Genomic DNA, 27,500 nt, shown 5'->3' on the forward strand with positions numbered 1-27,500 from the left:
ATATATATCTTTTTATCTTTCTCTCACTCTCTTTTCCCTTTACCTTTTGCACTGAACATTTTTAAAAAGTCGATAATTACTCTCTGTGAGTCCGGTTTCATTAGTTCGAAATAAAGAAGTCAAAACGTATTTCTCTCTCTTTCTCTCTCTGTTTTTTTCTCTTTCTCTCTTTCTCTTTCACTCTAACAATATACAAGATTGTTATAATTTTTCAAATAAATATCGTGCGTGTAATTTTCTTCTAATTTTCTCTCCTCTCTCTCTCTCTCTCTCTCTCTCTCTCTCCTCGCACCCTTCTTCCACCTACGGTGCACCACTTAATGGCAGCTCATGGAAAAATTTCTGTAGGCAAATTCTAAAAAAAGATTTCTGTTAATTGCGCAAAGTAATCGAATGTCGAGTTTAAAATGAATTTATTTATCGTCGCTGTTTTGCACTCGTTGCAATCCAACCAATATTCGTTTCGTTTCAGGCGTTTCGTATTTTCTATTATTTCGTTGAAAATTGGGGACATTATTAAACGACGATCGACGAATAATCGATATCAGATATTGCCGAACAAGCTAACCGAGCAAGCGTTGTAAATTTTAAGCTTCGACGAGTAAAGGGAAGAAAATTATCTGACTTCATTCTACTATAAGAAAGTTTAAAGAAGGTTTCGGTCGTTTTAGAACTCGTTAGAAGGATCAGGATTTAATAGACTGATAAGAAAAAGAAATATCATTGGTGAAGTCGTTTAAAATATGCCAACTGGATATTATCGACGAATTAAAACGTTCATCTCTTTCTCTCTCTGTCTCTCTCTCTCTCTCTCTCTCTCTCTCTCTCTCTCTCTCGCTCTCTGTCGAAATTGTTATTGGACTTTTCTCTTTTTTGTTTTTTTTTTATTTGTAGGGAATAACAAAAAAATATATATTTGAATCGAAATAATAAACGTATAATTAAAACAACATATCGGTAGTTATTAAATATATAAATTGATTAATAATTCAGAATATACATACATGCATATATATACATATATATATATATATATGTATATATATATATATATATATATATATATATATATATATATAAAGAAAGAAATAAAATTATTAACATATCTCTTAGTAATACTATAAATAATTTCTGTATTCTAATAATAATTATAAGTCAATGATATAATGAGAGCTTATGTGACAATCAAGAAAAGCGTATCGGCAAGTTTCTTTACGTTTTTATTCCGGATTGATGATGAAACCAAAAGAAAATTGAAAGAGAAATAAGAAAGAGAAAGAGAGAGAGAGAGAGAGAGAGAGAGAAAATAAAAAAATAAAGAGAGAGAAAGAGAGAGAGAGAGAGAGAGAGAGAGAGAGAGAGAGAAAGAGAAAGAAAGAGAAAAAAAAAGAAATGAAAGCAAAAAATAATAATCATCGTCGTTCGGATCATAGTAGATCACTCATCTAATACCTTAACGGCTAGATTAATATTATACGTAAGGATCGGACGACTGACACTGAATCCGTCTGGCAGATGTGACGTAATACGCGTTAAAGCGTGATTCGCGGATAACTTTGTTCACGTTCTGCACGGTCACGTTGCAACGACGATCAAAAGGATCGAAAAGATCAGAGGACCATAGAGAAATCGATCGTCGTTACGACAAGCTCTGTTGCTGCGAAGATCACCAGCACTCAGCCTCTGGTTGTTCACATAGGCCTTCAGGACGTCCCTCTTAGCTTCGTACGTATGAGAACCGACTTTGGCGATGCATTTGATCTTAACCAGCCCACCACCGAAATGTCTTGGTTCTACTTCCAGACGTAAACCAAGGCTGTTAGGTATACCTTTGGAGTTTATTGGAGCCAGAGGTGGATGCTGTACCGTGTATTCTGCTGGCACCTGACAGAAACAGGATAAACGTAATATCAGGAAAACGTTAGAATGAAACGTTCGATTATTATTTTTATCATTAGTTTTTGAAAATATTTGATACATTAATACCAGAGACGATTATTACGTTATATTTATCGATGAAATTATTAATTAAAAACAAAAAGAATAAAAAATAAGAATTGAAAAAATTGATCATATGTACTTATGTTATTTAAATAAATGCATATGTAATAGTCAAAATCGAGAAAATATGATTTTGAAATGATATTTAATGTATATGTATACAATTTTATAATAACGTTTTATATAAAATGTTCTTTTTACTATTTTGACTTAGTCTTAACGACATGAAAATTATAATTATAATTATTATAATTTAAATATACAATTATAATTATTATAATATTTTTTGAGTATAAAGAAAATTGGATGAATACCATAAAATCGATAAAAAATTCTTAACGAGGAAAAAAGAAATCGATTGTAATTCGGATTACTTTCTAAGTGTGTAAAATCTAATATAAAAGTATCATAAATCATATAATTAATGTTGTAGAACGTTAAAGAAAGTTCTCAATGAAGATGATTACACGATGGCTCATATCTCTGATGCTTACGCAAGCATTCGAGATGTTTCGATTTCGAGATGATTAACAGCCTAAAATCATCGTGCTTTCGGGTCTTTTAGACTATATTCTAGTGTTCACTTGCAATACCATAAACCATAGAACGAGCTACGTAGCCAATCGAATGAGTGCACATAGTCCCAGCTGAAATGTCGTTATGGCTTTGTGGTTAGTGCTTCGGAATGGAAGTTAAAGTCACTTCGAGGGTAAACGTTTATGGTTATCGACCATGATCGGCTTGCCTTATCCTATTTTACTTTATTTTCCTCTCTCTCTCTATATATATATATTTATATATTTCTATATATATATTTATATATATATATATATATATATATATATATAGAGAGAGAGAGAGAGAGAGAGGGAGAGACAGATGAAAATATTTGTATATTTTAAATTGAATATTATTTTATTGACTGAAAAAGCTTCATATTATTTTAATTGAAATCCGTATTATGCATGAAATAATATATATCAATGATTGGTACATTTTAATGGATCCATTTTTATTAAAGGTTTATTTATAGGATATAATAAAATAAATTTATTTACAAAATAAATATATTATTCATTTTGTATAATAGCATTCGATGGGAAATAATTGAAAATTTTATTTTGTATTTTTCATCGCTGTTACAACAAAACGTTTTCGTTTCTTTTTTCTTTTTTTTTTTTTTTTTTTTTGTTATCAATGTATACCTCAACACAAACGAATTTTTTCCATGTATCTATTCGAAGGTTCAGTGTTAATAATTATTCATTTCTTTTTAACATTATTCCATATTAAATGTCAATGTATTACTATAGTAATACAAAGTACATGAATATAAAAAAAAATTTAGAAAAAACATTTTATTTATTTATTTTGTTAAAAAGAAAATTGTATATCTTTATAATAACGATTAATCGGCTTTGTTGTAAAAATGATATATTATATGATAAATAAAATTATTCATTCTTTTATTAAATAATTTATTAATTATTTATGTTTTTTGTTTTTAAGACCGTGATTAAGGAAATTTCAATTAATTCGCAATTAAAATAGTTTCAATGAATAATTAAATTTCTTATGACATTTTTACCTTCTTATATATACGTCATATTTTATATCTATACGATTTTATAATAATAATTGATAAAATAAATACTTTCATCAATAACACAGTAGTATACATTCTTCAATTAATACGATTTATCAATTATTTATTTCTCATGTAATTAATCAAATAAATAATTAAATTTATTACGACATTTAATTTCTTATATTTATGTAATATTTCATATTTAAAATATTTAAATGTTCGTATTTGACGTATATATAGGCAACCTCAGGTATCTATAATACTTTTTCCTAAGTATCACATTGGATACATCTGACCTTGGGAATTCCTATGGGGATAATCGTAAAAAAAAAAAAAATAAAACACATTGTCACTTTTGTCCAAGTTTAGGTATTGTTATTAAAGTACCTATTCTTCAATAATATTTCGAATCATATACTTTCACTATTTATTACTAAATAAATAATAAAAGTAGATGCCTAGGCACGATTAGCCAAAGATTATCTGGCATTTATCCTTGAAATATTCAACCTTTAATCTACAAGATCATCTGAACAAAAAGGGCACATATAAAATTGTTTAAAAATTCCTACGAACTATTCTGATCCGTTCCCGACTAATAGGCATTTTTCCTTCATCTGTCCATGATGTATTTCAATTCCGCCCTTTTCATTCCCTTTTCTAATCTCATTATTATCTTTCGCAGGTAATTCGAGAAATTCCAAAAAGTCAATAAATCTTGTAAAATTTTTACTTGTACTTGTAACATCATTCAGACCTCTAGAGTCTTATTAATGATAATGTGCATCCCTCAGTTGTTCATAGTACTTTCTCTTGAGATTCACATATATCACTATTGGAAATATTTGTCCTTGGGAATTCTCATGGGTCTATATGAGTGACCACGATAAAAGACTGCACAGGAAATTGTTTAAAAATATTGAACGAACTATTTTGACACAACCATTATCATTGAGAATATTGCTTTCTCTTTCTAAATACTTTCTATCCAAATACTTTCTTAATTCATTAATACCCTTCGTGGATAATTCAAGAGAAATTTACATTTACATGCAAACATTCGAGATCATTGATAAGACAATCAAGTCTTACAAATATCACTGAAACTACTCGTATTATCAAATTCATTACACGAGTTCTATGAGATCCTTCAAAGAAATTCACGTTCTCCCATTAATTTGCGGGAATGCGGCGAGCGATATTTTGCTGACGGCTAACCATGATATCCTAGCCTAATATTATCGCTTTTCTTTATCGTAACACCAATGAGTTTATAACTCTGACGATTAGGAAGAATCGCGAAAAGATACTTCGTGTTAATTGAATATCATCGTTGGTTCGATACGAAACGTGTATCTGAAAACGATCTCGTAATTGTATCTTCACGACGTAACGAATTCAAATTAATAAATACATTTTTTAATTACATAATAAATAGAAATAAAAATTCTTTTATCAAATCGATTTATTAATTATACATATATCTTTTTAATTTCGCGATTACGAAAGTTTCAATTAATTCAATCAAATAATTAAATTTGTTATATTCTATATTTCTATTTACAATTTCGTAATAATAAGTTGAAAGAAATAAATATACATTTAATCGTTAATTCGTAATATGACCACGGTGGCGCTCGCGACGTATATATTATAGGATTCATTTCGTTTCTTTGTTGGTGGTCCCGTCGCCATATTGGACGAGAGTATGACAGAAGATGTGTTACGTCGTATTCCGTATGATTGAAGGTAATTAGAATATTTTTTCTTAACGTACACGCTCATCCTATATACCAATCGATTGCTTAGAATGCATTTTCTAATATCTATCATACGTAAGTCGGGACAATGTAGCGTTTAAAAGATATTCGTAAAATTAAAATCGATATTGGCGAACTATTGTTTCGTACTTCTTTTGTTTTTATTATTCGAATTTTCACGATATCAAATATCTTCTGTGTACTTTTTAATCGCACTTTTATTCATAATTGTTCATTAATTAATTAAATTCGATCGAAATTAATCAACTCGTCTTTGATTTTATTTGTTACGTAATATTTAACACGTTTAATTGTAACACGTACATATACACATATATATATATGTATATGTATATATATACACATGATCGTATATCTTTTTTTATCTCTTTCTTTTTTTTCTTTTTTTCTCTCTTTCTCTCTCTTATTCATACGTACATATAGATTATAATGCGTAGGTATAATGTACACACTATATAATTCGTATAATACACACACACATCACACACACACATATACACATATATAAAATTTCTTACTCTTTATTTCTCTTTTTTCTCCTTCTTTCTCTTTTCTTTTCTTTTTCTCTTACTCTCCATTATTCAACACACCTACATGTATATATATATATATACGTTGTGTGTATATATACATAAAGTATATTATTCTTTTTATATATTATACTTTTACTATTCAAACTAACATTTTCCAGTACTTTAAGAATTCTAAAAATTATAATAAAAAAAGACAGTGCGTTATTATACAACAGTTTTTTTCACGGCTATATTCTCTTCGTTATTCAAATACGTAAGTTTATCTACCTCATTTTACACGCATTAAGCGAGTTTTAATAAGAGTGAGAGAGAGAGAGAGAGAAAGAGAAAGAGAGAGAGAGAGAGAAAGAGAGAGAGAGAGAAAGAGAGAGAGAGAGAGAAAAGAGAAAGAAAGAAAAAGAAAAAGTAAGAGAGAGAGAGAGAAAAGAGAAAGAAAGAAAAAGAAAAAGTAAGAGAGAGAGAGCGACAGAGAGAGAGAGAGAGAGAGAGAGAGAGAGAGAGAGAGAGAGAGAGAGAGAGAAGGAGAGAGAGGAAGAGAGACAAGTAATAAATAATCGTTGTCTTATATTTGGTTTATAATTTTAGGAAATTAGTTTTTGTTCAAGGATGTAAACACACTCATCGGGACACATTCCATGTGAGTATAGAAAAAGAATCAAAGGTGAGCCTTGAATGTTCTCAATTTGTAATTTATATTCGAGAAGATTGGTCAGATTTATTTTTTACAAAAGTCACTTACTCATTGACTTGAATATACATATTATTTTAATCTTAACATTTAAAGAAATTTTTATGATTTATATTTTATATCGTAATAAGTTTATCTATCGATTAGAAGAGTATAGAATTTTGTATAATCTTTCAATAATATTTGACGGAAGGTTTTTTTTTTGTAAAACATTTTTTTTGTCAACATTTAGATGATTTTCATTAAAAATTGTTTTTTGTAAGAATGTAAGAATGTTAAAAACGATGAGATCCAAAAGTATTGCTTGAGTTATGCTTTCAGACACTGTTGAGCTCAAATGAACATTTTAAATATATCTCATAAATAAAATACACACACATAAAATTATTATTTTTAATAAGTTTGTAAATTAAATTTTAACAGAGAGAGAGAGAGAGAGAGAAAGAGAATTTAATTATGAGTTTAATAACTGTTGATAATATACTTTTTAATTTGTTCACTTCTAAAATATGATTTACAAAAAATATTTTGCTTTTCTCTTTCCTTTTTTTATCTTTTTTTTTTTTTCTTTATATAAATGTATTCGTTTTTGTCGCATAATCAAAAGTTCATTCGTTTCAAGGACAAAGACAGTATTAGTTTAGAGACAACGTTTTAATTGTAGATTTGTATGTCCTTTACAATTAAACAAATTATTAAAAATTAAATTAATGTCAATAGAAATTCATGAAGTAGAATAGCGCATATTCTCTATTATCCTGAAGCAGGATGTTCATTGTGCAAGGATCAACGAAAAATTTCGAGTAAGTCAACTTCTTTATTATACCTTTTTTCAAATAATTTTAATAATTTTTTAATGTAAGAATAATGATGTTAATAATTTTTCTTTCTTCCTTTTTCAGATCATTATTGCGATAATGCGCGATGAAATGAATAAATCGAGCGTCGTGAGTTAAAAACGAAAGGGGAGGGGGGAGAAAAGAAAAAGAAATCGCGAAGCAGAGTTAGCGTTCGTTTGTATAAAATCAAAATTTTTATTCGTTTCGCGATTTAAATTAATTTTAATAAACGTACGTACTTAAATCGACTGCGCGCAATGTAGTAAGTTACGGAGTAAACGTTTAGTTCATTTAAAAGTATTAAGTACTTTTTTAATGATTACACACAGAGTTATTTTATTCCTTATGATTAAACAATAAAAAATATTGCAAATTAAATTCAGTGTTGTCTCGTTAATAAATAATTAATAATTATCGCGTATTAGAATCGGTGCATCATGGAAGATGATAAAGTACACGTCATACGTAAAAGAATATTGGTAAGAAAATATTTAAATTTTATAATACATATAATGTAATATAATTTTGCAATTTTTTTTTTATTGTAAAAATATAATGAAATAAAAATTTATTACACTAAAACGAATTATTATTTTATAATATTATTAAATTATATTTATTCATTATGTTATTATTTCGTTATATTATTTTATATATTTTGTTGTATTATTATAATAAAATAAATTATTATTTTTATCATAATAATTTATAATAAATAATCTATAATAAATTCTTTATAATTTTATTTTCAGATCTTCCTTGCATTATCATTAAATCTATTGAAACTACAACCAAACTTCATTTTCGATCTAGTTTATATCAAACCCTACTCAATTTCGACCAGCAACGTGGACGAGTATTTTGGAGCCATCAGAGAACTTCATAAGTAGTGAGTGCAGAAAATTAAAGTCCTTCCGTTGAATCTGTATAATGTAGACGATGAAAGATTCGAATTATTCAAAGAAATAATGAATTATTGTTTATAATTTCTTTTTTTTTTTCAATGAATAATCACTGAAACAAGCATGAATGATTACGTAGACATTTTTAATCGTTCATGAAACAAGCATGAATGATTACGTGGACATTTTTAATCGTTCATACGTTTTACATTATTTACATCTATTCTTCATACTTTTATTTTTATTAATTAAGGATAGATAGAATCATCTTGTTTCATCAATTTAAATCGTTTAATTTACAGTGCTATTAATTATCTTTTTGTTTTCTTCGTGTTTGCTCGATATATGTATATTATTGGTGAAATCAATGATTTATTTAACCAATTTATTTACCCGTCGAAAGTAAGCACAGTTTATGCAGTTTATATAACACACATTGCTGCATACTTAGTCTATTTAATAGCTATCTGTTTCAAGATATATCGATATCTATGTATGTAACAAAAAATAATGGTGTGTGTCTGAAATCACGAATGGTGGTTCATGATTATATCTTTTTTTTCCATTTTTTTTTGTTTTTTTATTAATTTCTTTCTTCTTTTTTTTTTTCTTATAAATTACAATTCATTTTTATTGCCTTACGTCTTCTTTTTCTGTTTTTTTTTCTTTCTTTTTTTTTTTTTTGTATTAATACATTTTTTTTTAAATCGATATTATTTTTTATTAAAATCAAATTGTTTGATTACCGTTGAACATTTGATGAACATATTTGATAAAATTTCCAATAAATTTTGTCAACTAAATAAAAAGTTTTGAATGGATTTGTTGTTAAAAAAAAAAAAAAAAAAAAAAATAGTGTACGATCTAGTACAACAAGTTAATTGATGTTTAAACCTAAACAACAAGTTAATAGATTTTTAGATCAGAATTTTCAGCTGTGTTCTCATTTATGCTTTTGTCCAGGTATTAGTCATATGAATGAGAAAAAATTAGTATGGATTTTAATTTTGGCTTTCCTTTCTGACAACTATCATTGATACTTAATGATTGCGTACGATGTATTTTATATTTGTGCATGTATGTATGTGTGTGTGTGTATGTATATATATATATATATATATATATATATATGTTCACGTGCACCTGCGTGCATGTAGGTAGTTGATCATACATCATTTTTTGATAAATTTTAAATAAATTCGTATCTCGTATATGTAATATTATACTCGTACATAATAGACGCATTTAAAACATTTTATTATATTTTATTAAATTTTAATAGATTTTTTTGTAAAAATTATCAAAAATATTTTAATATATTACTATAAATAGGTATACACATATATATATTATATATATTTCTTATATAATATATATACTTATTATGTAATCTATATAAAATATATAAATATTATATTATATAAATATATATATATTTATATAATGATAATATGTAATATTAATATAATAATAATATGTAATAACCATTAGCCTCGATAATCAATTATAGTACGATTAGAACATGCTCCTAATTGCTTAAGAATTATTTCTTTAAATTTGATTTGATATATATGGTATGAAAAGATTACAAGTTATATTTTCTAATATAAGTTTATAACATTTTAATAAAGGTTTTTGCACCTTAGCAAATAAAATATTAGAGAATAGTGAGTTATGATGTGCATTGAAACAAATGTTTCACTATTTTTGGAAATATAAATTGTAGATAAACAGAGAGCATACTTTTTTATGGTTGAAATTTTATTAAATTTTTTAATTTCTATAATTTTAAATAACTAGGACCGTATAAGACGTAAGGGGTAATTTACATTTAGGAATGAAACGTCTACTCGTCGGATATATTACGCAAAGTTTTGAAACATTTTTTGAATTTTTCAGCGTATTTCTGATTTTTTCTTTTTTTTTTTTCTTTTTCTCTTTACATTTCACTGACGTCTTATTTCGCGAAATATATCAGTGTCAAAACGATTTAGAAGTGTTCGCATTTCTTAAGAAATTATTTTCTATCGTATTATCAAAATTTTTTGAACATGTTAGACGCTTAGTATTATTAATAGTATCAATGTTTCCCTACTTTTTTCTTATTTTTTTTTAATTTTTTTTTTTTTTATTTTTATTATAATAACAAAGATCAAATAAAAGTGTAAAACAACATGCAATCAAGAATGTGTTTTAGATAAAAGATATGTTAGAATTGTTGTACTCATTGATTTTGATATATTACAATTTGATTAGCTACTTGTGTCATTTGATTAGAAACAATTTCTTTTTATGTATAAGAATTTTTCGCCATTGACAAAAAGAAAGAATTTATTAAATAAAATTTTTTTTAACACGTTAGATACTTAGTATTGAGTATATTAATGCTTTCTGCTTTATCATAATTTTCTATAATAATTTCTAATATGCTAATTTCTATTATGTATGTATAGTTAAGTAAAAGTAATAAAAGTAACAAATAAAAATAAAATATTACACATAACACATAACACATAACACAATATTATATTTTGTATTAAAAACACATTTGACATTTTATATTTAAGTGTATAATACTATAATATTTTTTTTGAATGCTATTCTGTATCTGAATAAATAACACTGTAGAATATTTTATTATTGAAAATTCTTATATTTAAATAAAAACATATATATATATATATATATATATATATATATATATATATATATGCACTTTTGAAGACCAATACATTTCATATACTATTTAGATATATCAAGGATTTTAAAAATTTATTACATCCTTTGAATTTTTTAAATTAACTTTTTGAATTCATAAAATATAATTATTATTTAACGTCATATTATTATTAAATTCTCAATTAATTAAATTCGATATTATTGTGGTTATAAATTCAGTATTTATTACTACAATAAAGTATATTAATAGAACATTTAATTACAGAAAATGTATATTTTAGGTGAACGATATCAATTATTCCATAAATTTGGTTTTCTTTTTATAGTAATAATAATATCGATGTGCTTGTAGAATAAAATTGCATGTTAATGCAGTTTTTCTATATTTATTTCTATGATTTGTAGTTCATAATTAATTTTTATTATTTTTTTATTTTTTTATTTTTTTTTATTTTATTAAGTAATTTTTATTATGAGAATACACGGATTATTTTCTAAGTTTACATTGAAGAAATAATATGAAATTTGTGCACTTTTATGAAGATAAAATTGTATGTAATTAATTAAGAATAATTTCATATTGCATATTATCTTGCTAATTGACAAATTATACACATAAATGAATGGATATTTATTTAAATTTGCTTTTATTTTTTTATTTGTTTATTTTATTTTTTTTTTTTTTTTATTGCACATTAATTCGTAGGAATATAATTATAAGGTCTGAATGATGTACGTTGAGATTTGTATGCTTTTATCTTTTATACTTAATCATATTTTATTTGAATACTATTCAAATACACTTGTTAATGTTAAGAATTTTTTTTTTGCATGGTCAATTTACTTTGAAAATTAATTTAAGGCAATAATGACAAATTCCATCGATTGTTTGCCACTTAGAAATTAAAATGTTTCGAAAAACATGAATTTATTTTTCTCATATTTCCAATTATTTTATTTAACTTGGAAATTTTCAAAGTTCTCAATTTTTCTCAATTTATTTATATCAATAATGTAATGTAAATAATGAAAATAGCTGAAAATATGTTTATTTGTTATTTGATTCAATATAATATTAAATTTACTGTAAAATTTATTATTGAATTAACATACAGTTTTTATTGCGAATGCTTTTTTCATTAATGATAAACTCGACGGATAAAAATTTTGGATTTTAAGAAAAAAAATTGAAATGTCCATGATTTTCGAGGAAGTATTTATTCACGATTCTTTTTTAACAATGATCAACGATAAAATTATTTGTTATAAAAAGAAGAATAAGAAGAGGAAGAAGAAGAAGAAAAATATCTTGTAATTTATATGACTTCGAACCGACATAGTTCTTATTCATATAAATTATATTAATGATGTTTAAATTTTCGATAAGCAAACTTGTGAAGTGTGTTCCAATATCATGTGGTTTCTAACGGGGGCGATTCTGCTGTTACCCGACATAGCTACTTGTTAATTATCGTGGAATGGCGCCAGAGCGATAATTCAAGGCCGGCTTCAAGCTGACGGTGCGACGCGATGATTGGTGAGAGTGTATCGATGATTTACGAGCGTCCCTACGGATACCGGATGATCATTGTTCGTTACATGTATCGTTCTCCATTCATCGTTATATGATTCCTTAGAAAGTGTTTCGTTATCCACAACCGATATTGATTATAGCATATACATATCTACATGATTTTGCATTTTTCATAATGATAAAAAATATAGGAATAATATTTGCCTTGATAGTAATAGTATTATATATATATATATTATTTTTTTTTTGATTTTTTAAAACTAATTTTTACAAGATAGTAATATAAAGTAAATATAAATTAGTATAATACAGTATATATTTATATACTATAGTATTTATAAATATAGTTATAAACTTATGATAGTATATATATATATTTACATATAGTATATATATATATATATATATATATATAATATGATATATGTATATATATAAAATCTCTATCTTTTTATACAAGAGTAAGTTATTTAGATATTATTTGACCAATATAAAAAAAATTTTATATTTCATATAAACAAATAAGAAAAAAGTATGATATATAGATTTGTAATAATTTTCAAAATTTATATATTTAAATTAAATTAAGATAAATAAAAATTCTATCCCACAATATATTTACATAATATTATATCTGGAAATAATACAATATATGTAATAATATAATATATGTAATATAAATAATATAATAATAATAGTAGAAATAAAATTGTAAGAAATAAATTGTAAAATAATGTTTGTAAAATTACATACAAATATTGAAAAAATATTTTTAAGTTCACTAATTTTCATCCGTACTATTATATTACAAAACATTTGTATATATATATATATATAGTATTTTTAAGCAGAGTATAATTTTTATTTATATTACTTCTTATATAAAAATTTATATTTATTACCAATTCTTATTATATTTATATTACTATCATATAAATATTATTTATACTATCTATACTATTATAAGTTTATAAGTATATTTATAAATACTATAGTATAAAAATATACATATATACTGTATTATATTGATTTATATTTACTTTATATTATTATTTTGTAAGAATTAGTTTAAAAAAATTAAAAAAAGATTCTTTTTTTCTTTTTAATTATTTTAAAAATTATTTCAAAAAAACGCGCGTTACATGCAGTTCTCTTGAAATAATTGAATCGTAGTAGCAAATTGCATGTTATAGAAATATTATATCTATTTATGTGTTTCATACGTGACATATAATATATAATGGTTATAAGTTGCTTATATTTGTAAGAAAAAAAAAAAAAAAAAAAAATTTATGATAAAATGGAAATCGTAGATGCTCGGATTAAATCAAAATTTTCACATAAAATAACGATGGTTAGTAGGTATCCGCCTGTCTTATTTTGCAAAATCTCTTCTCGGTTTTCTTATTATGCATTGTCTTAAGGATCAAACCGATCTACCCCATGGTTACGGTGAAATCACATTCTTCGGGTATATTCTTCCCTAATGATGCCTTCAGGTTGCATACTATGAAGTATATCTACTTTGTTCGTATCATTTTTCGCGTCCGTCTTTTCTAACTTTGTCTCTTTGAACGAATAAAGAAATATCATTCTCGTAAAAATATTCACATTATTTTCGCGTAATTCACTTTATCGGAAATAGAAATTTCTTTTAATATATTATATTATATTATCCTTCTTCTCTATCATTGTTAAAAGTTTTTTTTTAAGTAAATGTTCTCTCGTGATATTTTTTTTCTTTATTTATTTATTTTTTCTTTTTTTTTTTTAGATCATATTCTTACATTATATTATTCTTTTTTTTTAATACTATTTTATAATTATTTTTCTTAGTTTTTTCTCTTTTTCTCGGTTAACTTGGACATCTTTCTTTTCTTTTTTTTTTTTCCCTTTATTTTTCCCTAATATCAATATTATTTCATCTTAGGTAGAAAGAGAGTTCGTGGATTTATTTAATGTTGAATTATTTGTTACAAAAAAGAAATGTTCCTTTATTAAGTATATGGATAGAAACATAAATATATAATTTATTTTTATTTTAATATCGTATTATTTCAAATGTTATTTATTATTTATAAAAACGATAAAACATAAGACTTGCAAGCATATGTATATATATATATATATATATATATATATATATATATATATATATGTGTGTGTGTATATTTACTTCACGATTTTTAAATAAAACGGTTTTAATTTTCTCTTTTTTTTTTTTTTTTTAATACAAAATTTGAACTGAAATAATTTTCTTCTTTTATATAAATTATATTATAAATAATACATGATCATGTCATTATATTAGCTTTCATTTGAATGAATATTCGATATTGTCATGTTACATGAACGAAAGATTTCTAGTCTCATTGAACAATTAATTAAAGATCCTGACAACGTGTAAATGTGATTAGTAACGATGTAACAACAAATGAAATTTATATGTAACGTTATGGAATCGAAGAAAATTTATATTAGCAATTTTCTAATGCCATTGATATAGAGTAACAAGCTTATGAGGTATCAACGACGATGAATTATACATTCCACCTTTATGACCCTCTGCACCTTTGATATTATAATAGACATGCTAATGGGTTTATTCAAACGTTCTTGTGTTATGCACATATACACGGTTAATTTTATTCCATAACTCATAGAGTACTCTTAGAAATCCATTAGATAGGGGGCGGATAATTTAATGAGATGAGATTTTTCTTTCTTCTCTTTTTCTTTTTTTTTTTCTTTTTACACTTTTCCTTCTTTTTTTTTTTCACGACAATTGCATCGACGTTTCTTTTTCTTTTCTTTTTTTTTTATTTTTTCTTTTTTCCTTTTCTTTCAAAAATTCAAATACTTCATAAACCCCGATTCTGGATCTCTCTATCGTTTTCACTAAGAAAAACTCTGTAACAATGAAATTCTCTCGGTGACTCCGATGCGAACTCGTTTTGTTATGCCGAATGTATAAGTTATACGTCCCCGGATACCATTTTCAATTCTTACATTATGCATGGCTCGCTGTTTTTCAAATCGACGAAGAAAATCGACGATGCAACTTACGCAACTCGTTATCGAAAATATCTCGAGGCGTATTTCGTTGTTATCACCGTCGAACTTAATCGTGAAGGCAAAATGGGAGGAGGGTGGTGGTAATAGTGGCGGGGGGAGGGGGTGGAAGAAAAGAAAAAAGAAAAGGAAAGAAAAAAGGAATTACGAACGTACGTACTTTTTAAAGTGAGTAATAAATCGATTAAAATCTCGTTTTGTTTTTCTTTTTCATCGTCTATTTCGTACAATCCCAATTTTCTTTTCAAACTTTTTTCTTCCAATATTTTCTTTCGTTCACATACACGCTCATCATTTCGATATTATTATATAATTATCAAAGTAATTCGTATAGAATTGTTTTCAAATTTTTCTTTTAATAATTTCTTCAAGTAATAATTATGATTAATCGAATACTTGTTAATTAACTCTGTTATAGGTTCACATTTATAATTAAACAACGATCTTTCTCTTTGTTAATAATTATATGTTGACAAATTGTTAATAATTACATTTTAATGGTCTACTTTTCTTGATTCTAAGATCTAAAGGATTGATCTATTTTATTGGAAAAAAGATCTCGATGGATATTCAAATGATAATTGTTAAAAAAAAAAAAAAATAGGTTCTCTCATACTCTTTGCATAATTATTATCTTTATAAATAAGAGAAATTTTTTTTCATTTATTTATTTATTTATTTATTTATTTTTAATTAGCAGATGAAAAAAAAAATAGATGAGAAAAATAAAAGAATAACTTGAATAATTATTATCTTTGTAATAATAAATCAAATTAAAAGTCATATATTTTTTTCCTTTAGTTGACGAACTTGATAGAAAAAGAAAATAAGATCGATAATTTTAACGCAGAAAAAAATAAAACAAAAGAAGAGTTGAACGTTCGAGGGTGTTTTATTTTATTTTTTTCGTCTTTCTTCCAACCCCTAGCCTTTCCTATAAAAAAAAAAAAAAAAAAAAAAAAAAAAAAAAAAAAATAGAAATAGAAAAAAGAAAAAAAAAAGAAGTAGGAAGGAAGGACAAGTGGAATTGAATTTTCAACGTCGTCGAACGATCGGGTGAGAAAACGCAATGCGGTTTTCCGAGGAACATTTGTCTACCGGGTGCCTGAGCGGCGTCTTTAAACGACTCACGCCTCTCGAGCTGCCTTTTGTCGTCCCTTTTATTCTTTCTCTTTCACACGTTCTCTCGGTTATTACCCTTCTCCCTTTTCCTCTCCCTTTTCCCTCCCTCTCTTTCTCCCTCTTTTATTTTTCCTTTCTTTTTCTTTCCGTCCTTTCTCTCGATTCTCATCGCCACGGCAAAGATTAAGTGGCGAGCGACGATGCTCTGAACTTCGTACACTATTGACCCTTCCGCATCACCCTCTCTACCTCAACCTCAACCTTCCTCCTATTCTCTCTCTCTCTCTCTCTCTTTGTCTGTCTTTCTCTCTGTCATTCTCTCTATCTTTTTCTCTCTTTCTCTTTTTATCTCTATTTTTCTTTCTCACTCGCTCGCTCAGTCGTTCCTTTCACCCTTACCAACGAAGTCTCTACCTTTCTTTTCTTCAGGTTTCGCGCGTCCTGTTTCTCTTCCTTCTGCTTTTATTAGGCCTTTGCCTTACGTTCAGATTCTAGGGGAATCCCGAAGGACGATCGGGATAGTAGTCGTTCAACCTTCTGTGATTTCTCTCTCGTCCCTTTTCTATACTTTTCTGTCTTCTTCTCTTTCTATCACTTTTCTACACTCCTTCCATCTTTTAGGATGAGACAGGTTCAAGGATTGACAAAGCTTTGCTCTCTCTTTCTCTTTCTCTTTTTCTTTTTCTTTTTCTTTTTCTTTTTCTCTTTCTTTTTTCCTTTCTTTCTTTCTTTCTTTCTTTCTTTCTTTCTTTCTTTCTTTCTTTCTTTCTTTGTTTTAGAACCTTTGCAGTCTACCTTTTAAAAGGATTTGAACTTCTTTCGAATACGACCTTTGTACTTTCTTATTAATCAGCCAATAGCTCGCTTATCGTCTCGCTTATTGACTCCCTTATTATTGGCTTGGTTTTTATTCTCAAGTACATTCTTAATTAAAGTTTTACATCTTGAAATGTATTAGAATTTTTTATATTTTCGTGATTTTATTTATCGTATTAGTTGGAAGAATTTTCCAATTTTCGATATTTTGTATTAACTTTTTTTTTAGCATTATTAAATAACTATAAGCGTGACAATAATATTATTGATTTACCTTTGTTTAATTGAGAATACAGCTTTTCTTTCTTTCTTTCTTTCTTTCTTTCTTTCTTTCTTTCTTTTTGTTTCTTTTTTTTTTTTTTTTTTTTTTTTTTTTTTTTCATATAGAGACAATAAAATCCCATTGAAAAATAATTTCAATATAATAGAAGAAAACTGGAGAAATAATTGACGATAAAAATGGTTAGATTTTCGATAATCCTGTGAAATGAGAAATGTATCGTTTGGCTTTTTTTTTTTTTTAACGATTATTAACGTTTCCATTCGTTATTTTTTTTTTTTCGCTTCTTTTCTTGTTTCCTCTTTAAAGGAGAAAAGCTTTAATAACAAAATGAAAATAAGCGAAAATATTTTCGATGTGCACGTAGATTTTATCGCGTCGTGGTTCAAACGAGAGAATGATAAAAAAAAAAAAAAGAAAAAAGAAAGAAAGAAGAAAAAAGAAAAGAAAGAAAGAAAGCGAAAAGGAAAAAAAGAGAGGAGAGGAAAAGACCGAGGAGAAAAATAGAATATGGGAAATAAATTAGCTCAAGCCGCTTGCGAACTGTGGCAGGTGCGAAAGTTACCGTTCCGTTGGAGCGTGTAGAGAGGAAAGTGTGCGGAAATGTGGTAACAAGTCGAAAGAGTTCAACGGAACTAAAACACGAGTAGGAACGAATAGAGCTGAAAAAAATGAAATGATACGAAAAAGGAAAAAAGGAAAAAAAAAGAAAATAAAAAGGAACGATTAAATAAAAGAATCAAATTATTTCATCTGTTTGTTGCGTTTGTTGCGTTTTAATTTAATGCCTTTTATTTATTAAAGTATCGAAATTGGCAGAAGATTTTAATATCGTCCAAAAAAAAAAAAAAATAGTCATTATTATCAATACGATAATCGTTATAACCGTTATTTGTTGAAAAAATTAAAATTTTTAACGTTAAAGGGGACAGACAAAAAAGAAAAAGAAAAAAGTGTATATCTCTAAAGTCATGTCGCATAACAGTAATTTAATTAAAAAAAAAAAAAAAAAAATGATTATAATCAATACGATAATCGTTATAACCGTTGTTTGTTGAAAACATTTTTAACGTCAAAGAGGATAAAAAAAAAAAAAAAAAAGAAAAAAGTATATATCTCTAAAGTCATGTCGCATAAAAGTAATTTAATTAATAGCAACATCTGTAATAGAAATTTAATTTGATATCAAAATACAAACGTATAAATGTTTATACATATATATAATTATATATGTATATATATGTGTGTGTACGTGTAAATTCATATTATAATAATTCATATAATTTGAAAATTTTAGGAAACAGAGTTTAGATATTTACTATAGTAGTTATACAGTTATTATAGTATTGATACAAGATCGTTTAAATATATAGATTTAATCAAAATGTAATAATAAAAAAGATATATATTATTATAAAAAATATAATAATTTGTATTATTATAAACGTAATAATTTATATTATAATATGTCTAAATAATAATTGATATTATTGCATTGACATAATAATTTATATTATTACATATAAATAATAATTTGTATTATTAAATTATAAACATATTTAAAATAAATAAATGTCGATCGTGATGAAAAAAATATTATTACAAAAATATAATACAATTTAAAAGATTATAAACGCGCGATAACGTATCGTTATATATACATGTATACATATAATAACAGATATTATTCCATATAAATGTAATAATTCACTTTGTTATATTAAATATACATTTTAAAATAAATAAATCTTATTTGTTGTGAAATAATTTTTATATATTATATAGAACATAGAAAAGAATTACAAATCGTATTAACCATGAGAAAGAAAGAGAAAGAGACAGATACATATATGGATAGATATAGATAGATATAGATAGATAGATAGATAGACAGAGAGTGCGAGAGAGAAAGATAAATAGATAGATAGATAGATAGAGGTGGAAAGGAAATGTCGATCTTCGAGTGAGAGAAGACGGACGAGATCGCGTCGGCCGATGAAATATGTGGTCTCCTTGATTGATAGCATGGGATTCGGACTCCCTTCTTCCTTCGGGAAGAGAGCCCCGGAGTCGAAGTGCTAAGCGAGTAGACGATTAGTACGTTTCGTGAAAACGCCGTTGAGCTCGATCAAGCGCGAAAGGGTGTAGATGGAGATGGTGGAGAGGGTGGTGTCGGGCGGTGCAAGCATCTTTTCGTTTTTTCTATTTCTTTTTTTTTCTTCTTTTTTTTCCATCCCTCCTTCCCACCCCCTTTTGTTCGCCGATAAACGACGGCTAAACGTCCGAAATCAATTACGGGATGGATGTTAGTTCATCTTTTTTTCCCTTCTGCTTATTTTTTCTTTTTTCTTTTTTTTTTTTTTTTTTGCTATACTTTTTTCCTTCTTTCTTTTTTTCTTTCCATCTTTCTTTCTTTCTTCTTTTTTTTCTTTTTTCTTTATTCTTTTTTTACGCGACCGATTTATATGCGACTCTTACTACTTTCGTCCGACCGACATTGGCCATTACTACTTGCAAAACTCTCCCCTCCCCCTCGCCCTATCCGTTAAATTCACGCAGATCAATCGTTTCTCTCGTACCATCGAATTTTCATGTTTTATTACTCGAATTTGTGATTCATGGCAACGTTTCTTAGATCTGATATATTGAGGACGGAGGAGTAGGGGGAGGGTTTATGGTGGTCGAGAAGAGAGGGGAAAATATATCAAAGAAGATGTTCCTCGACGAAATTTCATTTATATTAATTTTTATTACGTCAACCTATTTTTGAATATATATATATATATTTATTTATTATTATTATTATTACTATTGTTATTATTATTATTATTATTATTATTATTATTATTATTATTATTATTATTATTATTATTTCGTCGACTTATATATGCATATATGACAATATATCCGTTCACTTTGTTATTGTTTTTGAAAGTTTTAAATTATTAAATGTTTCGTGAGATCCTTTTCAACACTGTGCATAGACGAGAGAAGAACTAATAGCAATTCCATGTCGGACGTTATAAAATTGACATCTATATGACAGTTTTCGTATAAACTTTAATTGTAACGGCGCGATCAAAATTATCTATCGTAAAAAGTACCGTTGAAAGGTTCACCGTCATGAATTCGATTCTCAATTATCGTTGATCGATAATTCGTAGTAACGCTTAGAAATATTGAATTTCAAAGTCATCATTACGTGTAATCAAATTATATTATCGTTCTCGCGCGATATTAATGACGACGACGAACGATTTGACAAAAAAAAGAAAAAAAAATTTCCGTCTATACGTATCGATCATCGAATAATTTCATCAATTATCATAGTTCATATACGTTTCCTATTTAAAAACGTTCAAATAGATTTTAACACTATGCCAATCGTATTTGACAACAAGTATATCTGTACAATGTTAAAAAAAAAAAAAAAAAAATCAATAATATACTTTATATCTATCGTTGCAACTATGAAAATATCGGGTTACTCTAAATCTTAGCCATTTGTTCTCTGTCGATTATTCGAGAGTAATTATATATTTTACTTTCAAATTGAAACAATACGATTATTTGGTAATATGTCGTTATGATTGAAGAAAAGAAAAAAAACGAAAGGAAACAAAACAAAAAAAAAAAAAATACAAAAAGAAACCAAATGAAAAAGAAAATATCACATTAAATATTCATAGAACGATATAAAAAATATTTCCAATAAAATAACGATCGTTCGAATTTTATCTATACGCGTTTCGTCTTATATCTATTTGTTCTGATCATTTGAAGAAATAATCGAGATCGTTCGAGGATTAAGGAAACTAATAGAGAACGTAATAGTAGAATCATTTCATTTACCCGTAAATATATATATATATATATATATATATATATATATATAAATACGTATATATACATACGTATATATATATATATAGTACGTATGTATATATATAGTACTTTGCGGTATTCCCTACTTTCGTCGTAACAAATCGTTAACCATGAATCATGATACTAACAGGTTGAATCTTTACGAGCTCCCTAATCGTTTCAGTCACTATACTAATATATATATATATATACTTACATACGTGTCACCAATTACGAGTATATAGAATGTTATCCACCTCTCACAAACCATAAAATAAGTACGCTTCGCGTGTTCCAATTTACGTTTCAGGATCAATGATTTGAAAAGAGAGAGAAAAAGTGAAAGAGAGAGAGAGAGAGAGAGAGAGAGAGAGAGAGAGAGAGAGAGAGAGAGAAAGAGAAAATCGGTATGTAGGATCATCCTCGAAAGGTTCAGCGCGTATCGCGTATAGAAAGACGCTTAAAATCGTCGATAAAACGAAACCGTCTCGAGCTCGGCGCGGATTTATAAGCCTTAAAGCTCCATTGATCGAGCCGGGAGCTTGGCACAGAGCCCCATAAACCTTTCCCACGTCTTGGAATAAAGGTTTATCTCTTTCATTGCGAACCTAGAAGACCTAGGGAATAACGATCTTCGGATTCGTTTTCTCGTCCTCGTCCATCCCTTCTTTCCCTGGCCAAGAGATTTTATCGATCATCCGTAAGACGTTCCCATTCGAGAATTACACGTTTCTAACAGTATCTGATGAGAGAGTACTATGGACAACAATATCATTCCCTTTTTTTTCTTTTTTTCCTTTCTAACGTTAAAAACGTCGTCAAATTTTGTATGTCGCGTTACGATAAGCGTAAGGACAGTGTCAATTGATACTTAACGAACAATATCCTTTCGGTTGGAACTTGGGTTTCTTTCTTTTTTCTCTTTTTTCTTCGGTTTTCTTTGTTTTTCCTTTTTTTTCTCCTTTTTTTTTTTTTTTTTTTTTTTAAGCCAGTATCGATAAATCGTTATCTCGTATAAAATATTTTGAAACATTCATTGAAAAATGTCAAATTGTAAGGATAGAATTTTCCGTAGGGATTTTATTTTTATTTTTCTTATTATGATACTCGTTATATCTTATTGATGTTTGTTGTTAGAATTCATAAGATTTTTTTTTTTTTATAGAAATTAACATTTCAATTTCTTTGTTTTTTTTCTCATTCGAATTACGACGTTTTCTAAAGCGTAAAGTTTCTTTTTATTTTGTTTCTTCTTTTTTTTTTTTTGTATAAAAAATTTACTAAAAAAAGATTTACTTATGCGATCACATCATTGTTTCGTTACGTTATAATTTATAAGCTTTTTATACAAAATTGACATTTTAATTTTATTTTCGATTCGAACTTGATTTCGTTGAAGTTTTACCGAAGATTTTTTTTTTACGAGATATAAAAAGAAAAAGTAGAGATGTTCTTTTCAAAATTTTGAAGAGAATTTTGAAGAGAATTTTGAATAGAATTTTGAATTGAATTCCAAAAATGGAAAAAAAATTGTTCGTTCGATCTGATTGAAGTTTAACGAAATAATTTTTACGAAGTACGAAGATACACGTAGTACGATATAATTTTGTAAAATTTTACTCACATATTGGGAAAGATTATTTCTAATTGTTTGTTTGTTTCATTTATTTACTTTATTATTATTTATTTTATTGTTAACATTTTTTTCGTTCTTCTCTCTCTATTTTTTTTTTTTTTTTTTTTTTTTTTTTTTTTTTTTTTTTTTTTTTTAGTTCGCTCCCGCAACGTTACGTTAATACATTGAAACTGCATTCGAAACCGATCCGTTTCACTTTGAAATGTTGAATCGTGAAAGGAAAAACAATAGATATACTCGTTGTGAAAGTTTTAACGAGACCGGACAATATTGTTTGGATCGCGTTAATGGATAATACCCCGTATCTTTCGATAGATGCTATTCATCGTTTGATGGCTAACTTTTGGGTTACCGAGAATCCGATTTCGTCGTCTACTTATATTTCGAAATCAAAATTCAGTCGTCTGTCTCTATGACCGACGCGCGCAAATAGCGCGCATTTCGATGAATTATGCAGTGTGTCATGTCATGGCAAGCGACTCATCAAACATACATGCATGTTCGCACATTGGAGAACGCGAAACGAACAGAGTGTTGGGAAGAGAGAGAGAGAGAGAGAGAGAGAGAGAGAGAGAGAGAGGGAGTGAGAGAGAGAGAGAAAGGATATACATAGGTACATACGTTGTTGGAGAATTGAGTAGGACAGAGAATCGGTTAGTAATACGAGCCTGCAAATAAGCCGAACGAAACAGGAGGAGCGTGATTGATCGTCGAGTTTGATGACTAATGCCAATTCGGAAATTCGCAATTAGGGCTCATCAACGTCTACGATCATTAAGTAATAGTACCCTTCAACATTGCTCATGATCTACCTGTGATTTTGATCGAAAAGATGCTACATAATGATTTTTTCTTTTAACGAGGAAAAAAAAAAGGAAAGAAAAAAAATATATATATATATATAAACGTTATGTATAAAAGTAAAATTTGTTAATTATCTCTCTCTGTCTCTCTCTCTCTCCCTATTAGTATTTGGATTAGTATTAAATTAACATTTGGATTATAAAGAACGTAGAGTAAAATGGTAGAAATGTTTTTTCCAATTAAAAATAATACTAGGAATTGATTTGTTCGTTTTTTTTTTTTTTTTTTTTTTCAATATATTTGTTCCGTTCGATACTCGTTAGAATTATTTATTCTTTATTTTCGAAAAGGTTAGGGAAAGATTATGGAAATTGTCTGACGTATCAAATGTACGAGAATTCGTCAACGTTGACGATTATTAAGTAATAGTATTCTTTTACATAGTAAAATTGTAATTTTGTTGTTTAACAAAGTTTAACAATTTTTTATCTTCAATAAGAAAAGATTGAAACAAAAAAAAATATATATATACATAGAAACATTTATTATAATATATATATATATATATATATATATATATATATATATATTATAATTATTTATTATATTGTATATATTATGTATATGTATATATATAAATATATATAAATGTAAAATAAGAATAAAATTTATGAAATACGTCTTTCTTTCATTAATAATTTCATTTACAGTTTTATCAGTTAAATAAAAATTTTATTAAATAAAATAACGAAGGATGACGCGGAAATGAAAAATTTTTCAAATCAAAGATAAGGAAATTACGACAGATGTATTTCGACATCTTTTTCTTGTTCGAAACTAGTTACGATTTCTTCTCTCTTTCTTTCTCTCTCTCTCTCTCTCTTTTTTTTTTTTTTATTCGAAAGGTCGTGGAAAAAAGGACCGATGAAAGCATTGTCGGACGTATCAAACGTTCGAGGGTGACATCATCGTTGCCACATAACCCCCTTCCTATCGTCCCTGAGATTCGAGCTTTTTCCATACGTTAGCTCGTAGAAAAGACCCTTCTCTAGTGGCCGAGAGTCCTTCGCTCGTTTTTCGGGGTCATCGAGCTTTAAGACGTGACGTGCAGATCGAAATACTCCGTCGTGTTTTTATTCGTTTTCCTTTTTTTCGTTTTTCATTTTCTTTATTTTTATTTTTTTATTTCTTTTTTCTTTTTCTTTTATTATTTTTTTTTTCTTTTCTTTTTTTTTTTATTTTCTTCCCTCACAGACATACATTTTTGCCATTCGTTGCGTACATATAAATTTTGCGTACATCATTAAAGAGAAACGTCAGTTCGTTTTTTTATTTTTTTATTTTTTTCCTTTTTTTATTCCTACGTGATATCGCATAAATTTTAAGTTTCAAATTATTATTTTTTTCTTTTTTTTTTTTTTTTTTTTTCTTTTTTTCCACGAATACGTAACATTTCCAGAGGGAATGATTTAATGACGTTCGTACACGTTTTATCCGCAATTTTTACTATTTTCTTTTATACGTCGTCGTAAAGAAAAACGTTCCCAAGAACTAAGGTTCATTTTCTTTTCGTTCTATCGACGACGATAACTCGACGAGAAAATATCAGAGATCGTTATCACGAAGCGTGTTACCGTTTCAGTGAACTAATTACAATGGTACGTTTTAGAACGATTTAACGTATCGTTCATTTCACTAGGGAATATGAACAGTATGATCTATTGTAATTAATAGCAGTCGTGTTCATAAATGTTAAAAAAATGATAAAAAGTGATCTAACATTTATGTATATATATATAATATTATATTATAAAATATTAAATTATATATATATATATATATAATATATTATAAAATATTAAATTATAATAATTAACTAATTATATGATATAAAGTATAAAATAAAAATATTAAATAAAATATAATTGTAGAATATAATTATTATATTATATATATAGTTAATATATTATATTAAATTATTATATAGTTTCATTTAAATAATGATTTTGAAAGAATATTTGTTATATATGTATCCCTTAAAATATAACAGTCGTGTTCATAAATGTTAAGAAAATGATAGACAATGATCTAACATTTATATATATATATATATATATATATATATATATATATATATATAATATTATATTATAAAATATGAAATTAATAATAATTAACTAATTATATAATATAAAGTATTAAATAAAAATATAAAATAAAATATTATTTATAATAAATACAAATTAAATTAATAAAATATAATTATAGAATAGTAATTATTATATTATAATATAATTATTAATATAATTAATATATTACATAGTTTCATTTAAATAATCATTTTGAAAGAATATTTGTTATATATTTACACGTATCACTTAGAATAATCTATAGATATTTTTTCTAACAAGTTTTTACTGATTACGAATAGCAGAGATTTTACTTGTTCTCATTGAAATGTACATGTATAATATTTATATATATATATATATATATATATATATATGTATAGGATCTTTTATATATTATATATACATAATATATAGAATTTCATCCTACTTTAAATTTTACTCTTTCTCTTTTTTGGATAGACCCAATTAAAGACAAAAGGCGTTATTAAAATCAAGCTCGTCGGCACCTTGCGGAATGGAAGCCGATGCGAAGTAAAAAAGGAAAGTAGTCAAAGGAGGAATAAGAAGGGCGGGGAGATGAAGAGAAAGGAAAAGAAAAAAAAGGAAAGATAGAAAGAAATAAAGAAAGAAGGAGAGGAATTAAGTAAAAAAGTGAGTCTGACGAAGTTAATTAATTCCTACGGCTTTCTCCTAAAAGCGACTTCGGGAGTCTGTCACACCGTTAATGCCGGCCGTTCACGAACACGAAGTATACTTGTATATATGTGTGCATGATAAAGAGAAAGAAAGAGGGAAAAAGAGAGAGAGAGAGAGAGGGAGAGAGAGAGAGAGAGAAAGATAGTCCTTGGTCTCTCGTTAAAACTTTTCAATTATAAGCGACTTTCTTCTCAGCAAAAAATTTATATATCATGAAAACAAATTGTAAAATACGAATATCATACGTTTCAACAAATAAGTTTAAATTACGAATCGCTCTTGATAGTTAATGATAATATTAATAATGTGATATAGGAGGAAATAGATATTTTTTTTTATATTAATTTTTTTACATTATTTTTAAATATCGAAATATAATAAAAAAATTTTATTTTGAATTAAACTGAATTGTATATAATGATATTCTTTTTAAAATTTATATATCATGAAAATGAATTGTAAAATACGATTATCGTATGTTTCAAGAAATAAGCTTAACTTACGAATCGCTGTTGATAATGATAGAGTATTGA

General features: G+C 26.5%; 1 protein-coding gene and 1 long non-coding RNA gene across 3 annotated transcripts in view; one reads left to right on the top strand and one right to left on the bottom strand.

The window, feature by feature from the left end:
• Positions 1-1,514: 1,514 nt before the first annotated feature.
• Positions 1,515-27,500, bottom strand: part of LOC118449858 (uncharacterized) — a 280,468-nt gene continuing 254,482 nt past the window's right edge. For both annotated transcript variants that reach the window (XM_085662142.1, XM_085662143.1), the window contains one exon: positions 1,515-1,884. In XM_085662142.1, the coding sequence (XP_085518268.1) occupies positions 1,576-1,884 (309 nt within the window). In that variant the 3' untranslated portion in view covers positions 1,515-1,575. The remainder of the gene's footprint in view (positions 1,885-27,500) is intronic.
• Positions 5,276-7,683, top strand: LOC118449867 (uncharacterized). The gene is made up of 4 exons (XR_004840498.1): positions 5,276-5,338; positions 6,489-6,540; positions 7,312-7,394; positions 7,494-7,683. It is a non-coding gene; the product is annotated as an uncharacterized LOC118449867 (long non-coding RNA).

Source organism: Vespa mandarinia, chromosome 17 (genome assembly GCF_050613455.1).
Source record: "Vespa mandarinia isolate Hongniang chromosome 17, ASM5061345v1, whole genome shotgun sequence".
NCBI classification, from domain to species: domain Eukaryota; kingdom Metazoa; phylum Arthropoda; class Insecta; order Hymenoptera; family Vespidae; genus Vespa; species Vespa mandarinia.